General features: G+C 46.9%; 1 protein-coding gene across 17 annotated transcripts in view; it reads left to right on the top strand.

Annotated features, from left to right (window-relative positions):
- SHROOM2 (shroom family member 2) overlaps nt 1–12,260 on the top strand; it is a 294,895-nt gene extending 282,635 nt beyond the window's left edge. For 14 of the 17 annotated variants that reach the window (XM_049872266.1, XM_049872267.1, XM_049872268.1 and 11 more), the window contains 2 exons: nt 6,363–6,635; nt 9,528–12,260. In XM_049872266.1, the coding sequence (XP_049728223.1) occupies nt 6,363–6,635; nt 9,528–9,794 (540 nt within the window). In that variant the 3' untranslated portion in view covers nt 9,795–12,260. The remainder of the gene's footprint in view (nt 1–6,362; nt 6,636–9,527) is intronic. The other 3 variants (XM_049872260.1, XM_049872259.1, XM_049872258.1) reach the window with 3 other exon arrangements.
- Nucleotides 12,261–16,102: the final 3,842 nt, after the last annotated feature.

Raw genomic sequence — 16,102 nt, 5'->3', positions numbered from 1 at the left:
GAGACGACCAGCAAACAGATCAATAAAAATTATAATATTGGGATTGGCAACTACAACTCAGGGGCCAAATGTGGCCCACCACCTGCATAAGGTTTTATTGGTTCACCAGTCACTATTGACTCGACTCTGACTCATGGCAACCCATCAGTGTCCAAGTAGAACTGTGCTCCACAGGGCTTTCAGGAGCTGATTTTTCCAAAGTAGATCTCCAAGCCTTTCTTCCAAGGAGCCTCTGGGTGGACTTGAACCTCTGACCTTTCGATGAGCAGCCAAGCACGTTTACCATTCGCACCACCAGGGACTCCTATTAGCACACAGCCACCTTCATTCCTTTCTGTTCATTGACCTTGCTGCTTTCACACTCCAACAGCAAAGTTGTGTTTCCACAGAGAACGTACAGCCCACAAAGCCTAAAATATTTACTCTCTGGCCCTTTACAGAAAAAGTTTGCTAACCGCCTGAGATAGGACATCAGGTGATAAGAAAATTCTTGCAGAGCAAGGGAACAAGCTGAGTCAAAAAAATTCTTTTGTAGAGAGAGCTTTGATGCAGTATGACGTGATTGGAATTCTTGTCTTCCAAATGTGTGTTTTTGGTTTTGAGGAGTGTTTTTTTTTAAGTACATAAATGCCTTCAAAACCACCCACCTGTCAGGGATAAGTAAAAAAATAATTAACCTGTCATAAAGATGAAGGGAGCCATGGTAGCGCAAAGGTTAAGCGTTTGGCTGCTAACCACAAGTTTGGCAGTTTGAACCCACCATTGGCTGCACCGGAGAAAAACCTGGTGATCTGCTCCTGCAAAGATTACAAAACCCAAACCCATTGCCATCAAGTCAATTCGGATTCATAGTGACCCTACAGGACAGAGTAGAACTGCTCTATAGGGTTTCCTAAGCTAAAGTCTTTGTGGAAGCAGACTGCCACATCTTTCTCCTATGGAGCCCCTGGTGGGTTTGAACAGTCAGCCTTTGAGTTCACAGGCCAGTGCTTAACGACTTCGCCACCGGGGCTCCTTCCCCTAAAGATTACAGCCTAGGACACCCTATGGTGCAGTCCTAGTCTGCCACATGGGGTCACTATGAGTCAGAATCGATGGCACCCAGCAACAACAACATAAACCCAGTGGGTAATCAGGTTACATACGCAATGCATAGTATCCTGGGCAGTGGCTTCTCCTGCCTGAATCAGTCCTTGGGATAGAGTCGATTCATGTTCGATTTCTGCAGCTTCTTCTCACCCCACATTTCTGGGATCGATGATGACTTTCATTTCCTAGGCACTTAGTGCATGCCAATCACTGGCCTCAAAACACTGCACTTACTTCATTTCAGCCCCTTCACGGCACTCCTAGAGGTCATGGTAGGACTCCCCCATCTGACCCTAGAACACGGTCCTGCGAGCTTCAGCAAGGCTCCAAACTCCTGCATGCGCACCCTGGCATCTGTGCCGCTCACCGCTGAGCTGAGCCGACTCCCTCTGGGATCAGAGTTTCTAAACTGCCCTGTGCCTGGCCCTCCAGGGGTCCGTTTTACGTAGGATAGTCTTTGTTATAACAGCCTGAGCTTTAAAAACCTTCATCAGACTTGAATATTCAAATCAACTGTTTAAACTTCATTTTGTTTTATATAAACCAGTTGCTGGTCTGTTGACTCCTGCTCATGGCGACCCCTTGTGTGCCAGAGTAGACCTGCCCCCTGTAGGGTTTTCAATAGCTGGACCTTTAGGAAGCATATCACCAGGCCTTTCTTCCAAGGCCCGTCTTGGTGGACTTGAACCTCCAATCCTCAGTTAGCAGCTGAGCACATTAACTAGTTGCACCACCTGGGGACTTCTTTGTTTTATATGTTGCTGATAGGTGCTGTGGAGTCGGTTCAGACTCACAATGACCCTGCGTACAACAGAATGAAACACTGCCCTGCCCTGTACCATCCTCACAATCGTTGCTATGTTTCAGCCCATTGTCGCAGCCACTGTGTCAGTCTACCTCGTTAAGGGTCTTCCCCTTTTTCACTGACCTTCCACTTTACCAAGCATGATGTACTTCTCCAGGGATTGGTCTCTCCTAATAGTATGTTCAGAGTAGGTCAGACGAAGTCTTCCTGTCCTCACTTCTAAGGAACGTTCTGGCTATACTTTTTCCCAGACAGTTTGTTTTCTGGAAGTCCGTGTTATATTCGATACTCTTCACCCACAGCACAATTCAGATGCATCAGCTCTTCAGCCCTCCTTACTCATTGTCCAGCTTTTGCATGCACGTGAGGCGATTAAGAAAACACCGTGGCTTGGGTCAGGTGCACCTTAGTCCTTAAAGTGACGCCTCTGCTTTTGAACACTTTAACGAGGTCTTTTGCAGCAGATTTGCTGAACGCAATACATCGTTTGAGTTCTTGACTCCTGCTTCCGTGGGCGTTGATTACGGATCCAAGTAAGATGAAATCCTTGACAGCTTCAGTATTTTCTCATGATATTGGGAGCCCTGTTGGCGCAGTGGTTAAGAGCTTAGTTGCTAACCAAAAGGTTGGCAATTCAAATCTTCCAGCTGATCCTTGAAAACCTTACAAGGCAGTTCTACTCTGTCCTGTAGGCTAGCTATGAGTGGGAATCAACTCGATGGCAGTGAATTTTGCGGTTTGGATCATGATGTTGCTTATTGGTCCAGTTATGAGGATTTTTGTTTTCTTTATGTTGAGCTGTAATCCATACTGAAAGGCTGTGTGGTCTTTGACCTTCATCAGCCAGTGCTTCAAGTCCTCTTCACTTCCAGCAAGCAAGGTTGTGTCATCTGTATATCGCAGATCGTTAATGAGTCTTGCTCCAGTCATGATGCCACACTCTTGTTCATGTAGTCCAGCTTCTCAGATTATTTGTTCAGCATACAGAATGTGTAAGTACAGTGAAAGGATACAACCCTGACTCACATCTTTCCTGATTTTAAACCACCCAGTATCCCATCGTTCTGTTCCAACAACTGCCTCTTGATCTATGTACAGGTTCCACATGAGCACAATTAAGTGTTCTGAAATTCCCATTCTTCACGGTATTACCCATAATTTGTTATTGACTACCCAAAGTCAAATGCCTTTGGGTAGTCAATAAAACACAGGGAAACGTCTTTCTGGTATTTCCTGCTTTCAGCCGGGATCTGTCTGACATCAACAGTGATATCCCTCATTCCGTGTCATCTTCTGAATCAAGCTTGAATTTCCGACAGCTCCTTGTCGATGCACTGCTGCAGCTGCTTTCGAATGATCTTCAGCGAAATTTTACTTATGTGCGATATTGATATTGTTCGATAATTCCCGCATTCTGTTGGATCACCTTTCTTTGGAATGGGCACAAATATGTATTTCTTCCAGTCAGTGGGCTAGGTAGCTGTCTTCAAATTTCTTGGCACAGATGGGTGAGCACCTCCAGCATTGCATCCCTTCGTTGAAACATCTCAGTTGGCATTCCATTAATTCCTGGAGCCTTGTTTTTTCATAGTGCCTTCTGTGCAGCTTGGACTTCTTCCTTTAGTACCATCCGTTCTTTATCATTTGCTACCTCCTGAAATGGTTGAATATCGACCAGTTCTTTTTGGTACAGTGACGCTGTGTATTCCTTCCATCTTTGTTTCATGCTTCCTGCATCCTTCAGTATTTTGCCCATAGAATGCATGAAAATTGCAACTCGAGGCTTGACTTTTTTCTTCAGTTCTTTCAGCTTGAGAAATGGCAATGGTGTTCTTCCCTTTTGGTTTTCCATCTCCAGAACTGTCCACATTTCATTATAATACTTTGTCTTCTCAAGCCACCCTTTGAAATCTCCTGTTAAGTTCTTTTACTTCATTTCTTCCATTTGCTTTAGCTACTCAACGTTCAAGAGCAAGTTTCAGAGTCTCCTCTGACATCCATTTTAGTCTTTTCTTTCTTTCCAGTCTTTTTAGTGACCTCTTGCTTTCTTCATGTATGATGTCCTTCCACAACTCGTCTGGTTCTTGGTCATTAGAGTTCAGTGCCTCAAATCTGTTCTTTAGATGATCTCTAAATTAGGCTCTTGTAGACTTCCTGTAATTTTCTTCAGCTTCAACTTGCATATGAGCAATTGATGGTCTGTTCCACTATCAGCCCCTAGCCTTAATTCTGATGATATTGAGCTTCTCCATCGTCTCTTTCCACAGATGTTTTCGATTTGATTCCTGTGTTTTCCATCCAATTAAGTCCATGTGTATAGTTACTGTTTATGTTGTTGAAAAGAGGTATTTGCAATGAATAAGTCATTGGTCTTGCAAAATTGTGTAACGTGATCTTCGGCATCACCAAGGCCTTGTTTTCCAACTACTGATCCTTCTTCTTTGTTTCCAGCTTTGGCATTCCAATCACCAGTAATTATCAGTGCATCCTGATTGCATGTTTGATCAATTTCAGACTGCAGAAGTTGGTAAAAATCTTAATTTCCTCATCTTTAGCTTTAGTGGTTGGTGTGTAAATTTGAATAATAGTTGAATTAACTGGTCTTCTCATAGGCGTGTGGATATTGTCCTATCACTGACAGCGTTGTGCTTCAGGATAGATATTGAAATGTTCTTAGTTTGACCACAAATGCGATGCCATTCCTCTTCAATTTGTCATTCATGGCCTGGGAGACCATATAATTATCTTATTCAAAATGGCCAATACCAGTCCATTTCAGCTTACTAATGCCTAGGATATCAATCTTTACATGGTCCATTTCATTTTTGATGACTACCACAATTTTCTTACATTCATACTTCATACATTCCACGTTCCAGTTATTAATGGATGTTCGCAGCTGTTTCTTCTCATTTTGAGTCGTGCCACATCAGCAGATGAAGGTCCCAAAAGCTTGACTCCATCCACGTCATTAAGGTCAACCCTACTTTGAGAAGGCAGCTCTTCCCCAGTCATATTTTGAGTGCCTTCCAACCTGGGGGCCCATCTTCTGGCACTACAGCAGACAGTGTTCTGATGCAATTCATAAGGTCTTCAGTGGCCAGTTGTTTCAGAAGTGGATCACCAAGCCTTTCTTCCTAGTCTGTCTTAGTCTGGTAGCTCCGCCAAAACCTGTCCACTGTGGGTGACTCTGCTGGTATTTTAAATACCGGTGGCATAGCTTCCAGCCTCACAGGAACACAGAAGCCCCACGGTAGGACAAAGTGACAGGCAAGTAGTGGGTACTGGACATAGACACACTAACTGTTGTACGTTTAAGAATCTAAATTGCAAGTTTCAAAGTATGAAGCGCAAAGTGCCACATAGGTCCTTTGAATCCTTGGGAAGATGGAGGTTAGAACAGAATCTACCTTCGGTATCACCAGAAGGCCGTGCCTCCAGTATTATCTAACAGGACATTACCAGAACAAGGACATACTTATTTTGCTTTAAGCTAAATGCCAGTGATTCGGCCACCTCAGAAGGAAGGCCTGGCGAGCTACTTCTGAAAAGTCAGCCTTTGAAAACTTTGTGGAGCACAGTTCTGCTGTAGCGCACGTGGGTTGCCATGAATTACAGCCAACTCATCAGCAACTGGTTTTGGAGTCCCTGCGTGGTGCAGATAAGGAGCCCTGGTGGTGTAGTTGTTAAGTGCTCTGCTGCTACCGAAAGGTCGTGGGTTTGAACCCACCAGCCTCCCCTCAGGAGAAAGATGTGACAGTCTGCTTCTATATAAAGATTAAAGCCTTGGAAACCCTATGGGGCAATTCTGCCCTGTCTATGGGGTTGTGGTACAGTTGCTATTAGTTGAAATTGACTCACTGGCAATGAGTTTGGTTGTTTTCTTTTTGTTATTGAGAGGGGTTGCTGGTGCAGACAGTTAACATACCTAGCTGCTAACCAAATGGAGGTTTGAGTCCACCAGGATAATCTGCTTCCAGAAAATCACCCACTGAAAACTCTGTGGAGCACAGTTCTACTCTGATACACATGGGGTTACCATGAGTTGGAGCTGACTCAGTGGTAACTGTTTGTTTTGTTTTTTTTTTAATTTTCTTTCAGTCTTATGACTCCTTTATTATCTAAATCCCAAAACCACATTGCCACCGGGTCGATTCCGACTAAAAGCGACCCTGTAGAACAGAGTAGAACTGCCCCATAGGGTTCCCAAGGCTGTAAATCTTTATAGAAGCAGACTGCCACATCTTTCTCAGCAGAGCGGCTGGTGGGTTCAAACCACCGACCTTTCGGTTAGCAGCCGAGCGCCCAGCCTCTGCACCACCAGGGCTCACTCTGTTCTTATTAAATGATGCAGAAGCGAACTTCCCCCAGTTCGGATGGTGTGTGTGGTAATGTAGGCGCTGCGGCCAGCAGGAAGCGGTGCTCTCGTTTGGGGGACCTAATGACTGTCCCTCCACCCTGTGCACAGCAGGAACTCATTGACAGCATCAGTCGCAAGCTGCAGGTGTTGCGGGAAGCCCGGGAGACGCTGCTGGAGGACATCCAGGCCAACAACGAGCTCGGGGATGAAATGGAGGCCATCGCCAAAGATGTCTGCAAGCCCAACGAGTTTGACAAGTTCCGTATGTTCATCGGGGACCTGGACAAGGTGGTGAACCTCTTGCTGTCACTGTCAGGCCGCCTGGCCCGTGTGGAGAACGCCCTCAATAACCTGGACGACAGTGCTTCTCCTGGGGACCGGGTATCTATACACGCGGCTGTGCTGGGAGTGGGACGGTGGTCCCCGGGAGGGCATGCCCTGGGGTGTTGAGAGAGTGAATTCCTTAAAGCCGGGCCCAGTTTATGCAGAACCCTATCGAAATGTTGAGCAGTGCTCACGCCCTCTCCCCTCTTGGAAAAATCGTGTAGCATTTGGTGGAGGTGGTTGTTACTTGCCTTTGTGTCTATTGCAACTCACGGTAACCCCATGTGTGCAGGGTAGAACGATTCATAGGGTTTTCAGAAGCAAATCACCAGGCCTGTCTTCCACGGCGCCCTGGGTGGGTATGAACTGCCTACCTTTCACTTAGTAGTTGAGCACTTAACTATTTGCACCACCAAGGACTCCTCTCTTTCCTTTTAATTGAAGGAAAAAGTTGCCAATAAGATGCAATGACTTGAAGTACCGTCACGGCCCGAGGGCTGCTGTGGACTTCAGAAAGAGCTGTTGGCTCCTATTAACATTTTTTCACATATTCCCGCTGCTCATTCCTACCCATTGTCTCTTCCTAGATGGTATCTTTTCTTTTTAACTTTGATCACATGCAGTTGTGTGTGATTGCTTCCCTAAAACCAGCTGCCATCGAGTTGACTCGGACTCATGGTGGCCCCATGTGTACCACAGTACAACTGTGCTCCACAGGGTTCTCAGTGGCTGACTTTTCAGAATAGAGTGCCAGGGCTTAACCGCTGGCGCCACCCAGGGACGCCTCTCCTGAGGCCCATTTTACAGATGAGGAACCCGAGGCACCGAGAGGCTCCGCCCTTCAGCTTCACCTTCCTGGGCCTATGGGAAGTGGTTCCGTTTCCATGCCACAGGTGCAGAGCCGCGGCCTGGACCTCCTGCATGGCCAGCTTGGGGGAGAGTCAGTGTGTTAGGCAGCCGAGCTGTGGGGAGGCTGAGACGTTCCGAGATGGGTGTGCTAACGTGTTAAAAGCTGTAGTGCCCCCTTTCCTGATAGAAAACAAACATGCAGGCGGAGGGTACCCACGAAACTCCTTCTCTTTATTCAGTGTGTCCCGACCCTTGCTGATTTTAATAACCCAGTCCCCATCTCTGCAGTCAGTGAGTGTCTCTGTCCCCTTTGGATAGGATTCGCCTGCTTTACTTTGCCCTTTTGCATGAAAATACTGTATCCAAAGGTCCAGGTGTTCCCAGACAAGGGTTAAAAGTGGGCAGTTTGCAGTTTGCTTTCCAAGGGCAGAGCCACAGGGGTACTGGTGTGGTCACTGCAGGCAGGTGCCCTGAAAGGCTATCACCGGCCCATCATGGAAGCAACCCACAAAGCGCAGTTCCTGCTATCAGCCTCTGTCTTGATAACCATGGCACCAGCTAGCCTTTATGGAATGCTTTCTGTGTGTCCCGCGTTTTGCAAAGTGTTGCTGCATCCTGGAGGCCTGAGTGTGGCGATCGGTGAGCTTCCACCACAAAGCTGTGCAGCGGCAGGAGGCTGTGGCTATCCTGATGCCCGGATACAATGCAGAAGCTCACGTGCCATAAATGAGCCCCTGGCATTTGCCAGCCTACATTTTCTTTTCTTTCTTTTTTTTTTTTACAGCATTTCACGTAGGAATCTCATAACATCGAAATTTGGTATGGAAGGTACAGTTCTATAACATGAGCAACAGTGACCTTGACCAAGCTATTGATTGCATTCATGACTTTTAGACCTGAATTCTTTGACCTTGGCTCAAAGTGCTTTGTGCTCAGTAAGGCAGATGTGGGACCCTTAGGCTCATGGGCACGCACAGCTACTATCAGGGCCTTGCTGCTCTGAGCCAGGGCCGCAGGAGCTTGTTGGAAACCACCAGCCTGCATCTGAAGACATTAAACGACTTCATCTCTTCCTCCTTGAGCTCCATGGTCTTCATCTCTTCCTCCTTGAGCTCCATGGTGTCCTTGTGTGCTTTTCACTAAGCGCTGAGCTTAGGGAACCCAGGAGGGTGTTCTGCAGGCAGAGGGTGATTGTGAGTGGCGTGTTGTGGCAGCTCTCATTTCGGAAGCGGGGTCTTCCATGTCCGCCAGAGCAGGACTCCTGTTAGGATCAAGGATCCCAATCCCCAGCCAGACCCCATTCACAGCCCTGTGTCATCTCAGTCTCCTGCCTCCCCCAGCATGGTCACATGTCCGCTTTCATAAACATACCCACAGACTCCGTCCTCTTCTGCCTGAAGGGTCTGGAAATCCTTCTCTGGAGTTTCCTTACAATATTTTCCTTTTGCCAACCTTTCTGCAATTACGTCATAGAAAGGGCGTTGGCACACTCCTAGTGGCTCACTCCTAGTGCTGGTCCTTTGTACTATCCTTTTGGGCATCTCAAAATCCCTTTTTTGGGGGGGAACATCTCAAAATTCTGTATCTTTTAGTCCCTTGATTGTTCTGCTTACCACTATTCTTGCTAACCACTTAAGGCCTGTAAAAACCGGTTGCCATCAAGTCAATTCCGACTCATGGCAACCCCATGTGTGTCAGAGTAGAACTCCATTCCACAGGTTTTCATTGGCAGATTTTTCAGAAGGATATCACCAGGCTTTTCTTCCGAGGTGCCTTTGTGTGGATACGAACCACCAACCTTTGGGTCAGCAGCCAAGCATGTTAAGTGTTTGTTCCTCCCTAGGAACTGTGGGAGGAAACTCAGGCCATGAGGGGCTTAGGGAGGGCTAGGGTTGGGTCTGCTGTGGCCACAAGGTGGCGCTGTCCACCTCACACACTGAGAGCCATGCAGAACCCATCAGGTCTCTGGTCCTTGGGGTAGGGGACTCCAGGTCCCCATTGGTAACCTGGTGGACAGCTGTGGGAGCAGACCCCAGGGTGACAAGCAGGGTGACCCGTGCTGTGGTCCTGCCTGACTGGGTTGTGTCTCTGTTCCCACAGCAGTTGCTGCTGGAGAAGCGGAGGGTCCTCACCCAGCAGCATGAAGATGCCAAGGAGCTCAAGGAGAACCTGGACCGACGGGAGCGCGTCGTGTTTGACATCCTGGCCAGCTACCTCAGCGAGGAAAACCTGGCAGACCACAAGCACTTTGTGAAGATGAAGTCGGCCCTCATCATTGAGCAGCGGGAGCTGGAGGACAAGATCCACCTCGGCGAGGAGCAGCTCAAATGTCTGCTCGACAGCCTCCAGCCTGAGCATAACAAATAGGGGTCTCCCGTGGTGAGTAGGGAGAGGCCCAGCCCAACTCCAGCGGCCAGGGCAGCCCACCCTGTGGTTGAGCCTTGGAGAGAGTGTCCCCTGCAAGATGGCTCTTGGAAAAGCAATAACTCCTCTGTTTGTTTGGGATGCTGTATTTAATTGTTTGGTTTCCCTTTGCATGGCTGAGCTGGGCAGCTCGTTATTGGTCCTTTCCTCAAATGTGACCCTGCACCGAGTCTCCACACTGGACGCTGGCGCAGTTGTACATGCAGTGGTTACCTGGAGGGTCAGCCTGCTGTTCCCCTGTCTTCGGGTGCTGTACTGACGCTGGGACACCAGTGAGCATTTGCCACTGGGAGCCTGGTGCCATTGTCGCTCACGTTGCCTCCAGGACACAGCCGCCATGTGGGTTTTGTCTCTGCTGAAGGGGCAGCATGAGCATGGGTCGTCTCAGCCGTATCCTGGTGTTTCTGGGCCCAGCAAACATCGTGATGGTGGAGATAATAATAATTTATTAACGGTTTGGTGTGGCGGATCATTTCCTAGTGGTTAAAAACCTGCTGTGAAATAAATAGCCCAAGTGTTGGGTTCACTCGTTCTCAGACGAAAGTCGCCACTTAACGCAGTCGTTAAACACACTCACGCACAAAGCAGACAGGTAGCTCAGGTGCTTCCTGCTCGACAGCACGGTTCAAAGGACGTTTTCCCGCCAAGCAAATTAGTTGGGTTAAGAAGTGTGTCTAGTGATAATGTGCTTGTTGGATATTTGTTTCATGAGACCAACTTAGTATTTTTTAAGTTATGTTTCCCCCTGCCCATCTGTTTTGTGGATGGGTGATCTGTCATGACAGTTGGCTGCTGTCCTCTTGTTGCCTCCCAAAACCTGTGACCATGCTGTGAGAGAACATTCCATTTATTGTCAGAACCCTCCCGCTGGTCTTCAGAGGGCCTGTAAACCCTACAACGTCTAAATACCATTTTGTTCTGCCATGGACTTGAGAGATTTGGTGCTCCTTTGATTGGTGGAGACTCCGGGATTCTAAAGTGAGTCTGTTCGTGGAAAACATACTATCTAGCTGTCATTTCCCATTGGCGAGCCACAGTTGGGAGAAAATATTTGAAAACCCGGTATCTGATGAAGGACTTGTATCCAGACTGTATAAGGAACACTGAGAACTCAACGGTAAGAAAACAAACAGCCCAATTAAAAAATGGGTGGGACACTTGAACAGACCTTCACCAAAGAGGACACACACGTAAGATACGCACGTGAGAAGATGTGCAACCTCCAGTTGCCGGCGTAGAACCTCCTTAGTCATCTCATGTGTTTCTTCAAAAGTTTCCATCCAGTTAAATGCATGGTTAACGGTGAGCGAGTTCCTGGATGCTCTCCTGTTCAGTAATATTAGGACATTGGTTGTATTAAGGGATCCTTTTCATCTTCTTTTCCCTTTATTTCCATAAACGAAGGTTTCCATAAGGTGGGGCGATTTCCCTGGGTCAACAGTGACCACAGCCTTACCAAAACACGGAACGGTTTTAAGGAGGAGAAACGCACCCTGCTCAAGCCATCAGCCGTGTGCTGGGCTGCAGAGCTGCCACCCTAATGTGAATGCACCCCATGGAGCCATGGAGCTAGACTGGCATGTGCCAGTCACACAGGGGTCAACCACCTTTCTGGCAGTCACCCCGGCTCAGAAAGCTCAGTGTTCTTTCACAGGTTGGCACTCCTATTAAAGCCAGCTCTTTCTGATTTGAAAAGCCTGTGTTTCTCCTCTTTATTGCCCATTTGTCACTTGTTATTAGACCTGGTCGGGTCACAAAAGATGGAGCTGACTGTCCCCAAACCTCCGTCTCTCTCCGAGCAGAGAAGACATGGATGGCTTCAGTGCATTTGGTTTTTCAGTTAGACAAAACACACATTCTTTCACCTGTGATTCTTCCCCTCCACCACCTCTGTGCTGTGTATACCAAATGGGAATAATAGAATCCGTGTGTCTTGTCTCCAGCCTTTTGGTTTTCTGCCTTTGGGCTTTCTCGTACGTAGCATATACCGCACTGTGTTCTCCTTTTAGCAAAGCAAAGCCCGTTTCATCACAACCGGCCCGTCCATTCCCCTACATGTCTCTTCAGTTGTCTGCTTAGTGGGGACCCAAAGATTCCAGGGAGTTGATGTACACACTCTGTATATAGTTCTCTTCTGGCATATAAAAACAATCTGGTGCTAGGGTTGGCCCTTGGCTTTCCGGGGCAGGGTGTGGCTGACTCCTCACCTCTGTCTGTCTGAACTCAGCTGTGGAGTGCTCTGTAGCAAGATTTCAGTCAGGAGAATGGCCTGGGGCTCCTTTCCTGCAGCCCACCCACCGTGGAAAATGTGTACAGATTTCATGCTGGACACTTAACATGTACCTATCAACAGATCATCCTGCTTGACTGTGTAACAAAATAAATTTACTGTCTGTTCGAGTGAATGCACCATGTCTTTGATTTACTCACAGTCCGTCTTTTTAAAAAATTGACATATCCTTACCATGTGTCAGAGCCTTAAACCATGGAGTAAATTATCTATTAAGTGATTGTGTGTAAGTGTGTGACTACTGATGCCAGTCTAGTTAAAGCCTGACGCCATGTGCTAAAACCAGACAAAACCCATTGCCATCAAGCTGATTCCAGCTCGTAGCGACCCTATAGGACAAAGTAAAACTGCCCCATAGGTTTTCTAAGGAGTGCCTGGTGGATTCGAACTGCTGACCTTTTGGTTAGCGCCGAGCTCTTAACCACTGCGCAACCAGGGCTCCAGGAAGAAGTCCACGGTATGGGGTGTATCAGTTAGCTACTGCCGTGCTAAGGCTGCATAACAAATACCTGTGAGATGTCAGCAGTGTAATCGAGGGGTATTTGTTGAGCTCATGAGTCTATAGGTCAGCAGGCCCACCTAGGCTGGGCTGTGCTTCACAGGACCAGCAGGCTGGGGGCATGTCCATGGCAAATGCACAACAAGCCCAGTCCCAAAGGTGCTTTTCACATCGTGGATCACATCACACCTGCTAACCTTCCATTAGGAGTGCCTGGGCGGTTAGTGTGCTCAGCTGCTATAACCTAGAGGTTGGAGGTTCAAGTCCACCCAGAGACACCTCAGAAGAAAGGCCTGGCCATCTACTTCTGGAAAATTGGCCATTGAAAACCCTGTGGAGGACAGCTCTGCTTAACACACATAGGGGCGCCATGAGTTGGAGTCAACAGCAACTGGCTTTTAACCTTCCGTTGGCCAAAGAGAGTCACGTGGCTGGGCCCTACCCCCTTCAATGGAAGGAACCGTGAAGTCCCATGGCAAAGAATGTGGATACGGGCAGGGGTGAAGAATTGGGGCCTGAAGGACTCAGCCTCCCACACCGGGGTCCGTTTGATGGAGAATCCACTAAGCTTCCTGAACCCTGGAGCCATGTTGCCTAGAGCAAAGCCACCTGGGTCCCCTCCTAGTCATCTGGCTGCGAGCAAGTGACGTAGCCTCTGGGCTGCACTTTCCTCAGTGGTAACTTGAGATGGGCCGCTGTGACGTTAAATAGGTTGACATGGTAAACCGAACCAAACCAGTTGCCTTCAAGTTGACTCTTACTCATGGCGACCTCAGGTGTGTCAGACTAGAACTGTGCTGGTTTTTCAGAAGTAGATTCCCCAGGCTTTGCTTCGTAGGTGCCTCTGGGCCTCTGGGTGCACTCGAACCTCCAACCTTTTGTTTTGCAGTCGAGCGCTTAACTGTTTGCACTACCAAGGGATTTCTTAATATATGTTAAAGTGCTTAGAAATCATGTGTGATGCAGGAGCGTGTTGGCTGTTAATCCTGTTTTCCTCCTCCGTCCTTGGGACCTGGAGGAAATGCCATCTGTGGTCACAGGTGTCACAGCCACTCCAAAGAGACAGTTGACTTCTCTGGCTGGTAGGACGAGAAGTGTGTGTCCTGGAGTAGGTTCTTGGGACTGAAGGTCAGACAACTGGAGTTTAACTGAGAAACATCAGACAAACCCAAATTGAGGAAGAGTCTTCAAAAACCAAACTGAAGTTCTCTTCAAAGGGTTCGGGTCATAAAAGACAAACTGCAGAGCTGCTCTTACTGAGAGGAGACAACACGACAACAAAAGCCAACTCGTGTGATTCTGTATCGAATCCTGGACCACAAGAGACATGCAGTGGACAACTGGTGGAGTGTGAGTAAGGTCTGTAGATGAAAGTATTGACATTAATTTCTTGGTATTCATCATTGCGGTGTGGCTAATGTAGGTTGTTTGCATTTGGGAAATCTGGGTGAAAAAATATGTGGAGTTATTTGTGGTATTGGCAAAATTTTTTCTAAGTTTGAAATTACTGCAAAATGAAAAGTTATTATTATTTTTTTTAATTTTAAGGGAGTTTTTCCTTCAGCCTCATCCAAAGCTCCTTTTCTTGTGTTTTGTTGTAACCATCTAGTGCTTTAATGTGGTATCCAAGAGGCACTTTAAAGTTCATATTTTATCATAAACAGAAGGATCTAATATGATCAGTATTCCATAGTGTGGGTCATGGCGGCATGCAAAGCTAATTCCAGCACCTATAATCCCTTATTGAGTTTATTAGTTTACATAAGAGACTTGCCCACTAGTCCTGAAGCCCCTCGAGGAGCAGGTTTCCTGCTTACCTGTGATTGTTGACCCAGTACTTGGTACAGAGAGGAGAATTAATTTATGCTTTAAAAGAGTGATTATTAAGAGTGAATAAATAGGTCCAGAGTAAAAGAGAAAGAAGGAAACCAGAGACTCAAAGAAGAAATTAGTTGATAGGACAGATAGTTTACATGAACCACGACCTCATCTACCCTGAGACCAGAAGAACTAGATAGTGGTACCCCGCTACCACTACCAACCGTTCTATTCAGGGCCACAATAGATGGACCCTGATAGAGTGGGAGAAAAATGTGGTACAGAACCTAAAATTCCTAAAACAAAACAAAAAAACCAGGCTTGCTGGACCGGCCAAAACCGGAGGACTCCCCAAGGCTATTGTCCTACAACAGATACTTTCCATGCCTCGAACTGAAACTAACTCCTGAGGACACCTTGTAGATAAATAGCAAATTGACTAAAAAAATAATGAATATCACCTGTAAGTACTGTGCTTCTTTAAAAAACCGTCTATATGAGACCAAACAATTACTTTAAAACAAAGGAGAGAATGTAAGGGAACAGGGAAGCTACATTAATGGAAACAGAACAACTGGAACGAAAAAAAAAAAATGAGAATGTTCACACATTTTGAAGAATGTAACCAATGTCGCTGAACAACCTGTGCGGAAATTGTTGAATGGGAACCTAAATTGCTGTGTAAACCTTCATCAGAAACAAAATATTATTTTTACAAAAGTGAATAAATAGAACAGCTGGGAGCACAGTACAATTCACTGAGCAGAGTAGCTGCCATCCTTTTCTTTCATGACGTGTAGTGTATTGCATACCCACCACGTACAGGCACAGGCAATACTGTGGACTAAGTGCTAATGACAGTATGTGTGAAAGGCTCAAAAAGCCAAAAGTAACAGCTTGAGGAAAACAAATATGAGGGTTGCTGTAACTTCTTCAGCCTCATTCTCAGTTTTGCTCCCTGTATCCTCCTGGTTTCTCCCCACCTCAGCCTCTTCTGTTCCAGGATCCAGCTAGGGAGGAGCGTTATGTGTGCCCCAGGCAGGTAAGACAGGAGAGGGCATTGAGGCAAACCCTAATGGGAAGTTTCGTCATAAGCATGCTTAGTGCTAATCTTCTAACCCCTCAAATAAGGAAGGTGGGAGTGCTCAGTGAAGCCAGGGATGTAAGTGATGAAAGATACCTCTTTTCAAAGGTGCAAATCAGGAACAGTCCACAACAGAGCAGTGCTGGCTGGCAGTGTAATAGCAATCTGATCCAGCAGAATAATGAGTTCCTTTTGCTCCATTTAGTGAGTTAGAGAAGCCCATACTGTATTCCTCTTATAGAGATTCACAGAGCACAGTAATAAAAAAGAAAAAAAAAACACCTGCAATAAAAATCCTATTTAACTTTTTTTATATACTTTTTATTGTGCTCTAAGTGAAAGTTTACGAATCAAGTCAGTCTCTCACACAAAAACTTACATACACCCTGCTACATACTCCCAATTACTCTCCCCCTAATGAGTCAGCCCGCTCCCTCCCTCCACTCTCTCTTTTCGTGTGCATTTCACCAGCTTCTAACCCCCTCCACCCTCTCATCTCCCCTCCAGGCAGGAGATGCCAACATAGTCTCAAGTGTCCACCTGATCCAAGAAGCTCACTC

Source organism: Elephas maximus, chromosome X, assembly GCF_024166365.1.
Source record: "Elephas maximus indicus isolate mEleMax1 chromosome X, mEleMax1 primary haplotype, whole genome shotgun sequence".
Classification (NCBI taxonomy): domain Eukaryota; kingdom Metazoa; phylum Chordata; class Mammalia; order Proboscidea; family Elephantidae; genus Elephas; species Elephas maximus.
Note: the sequence above shows the minus strand (reverse complement) of the source record. Positions and strands in the feature narration are given on the sequence as shown.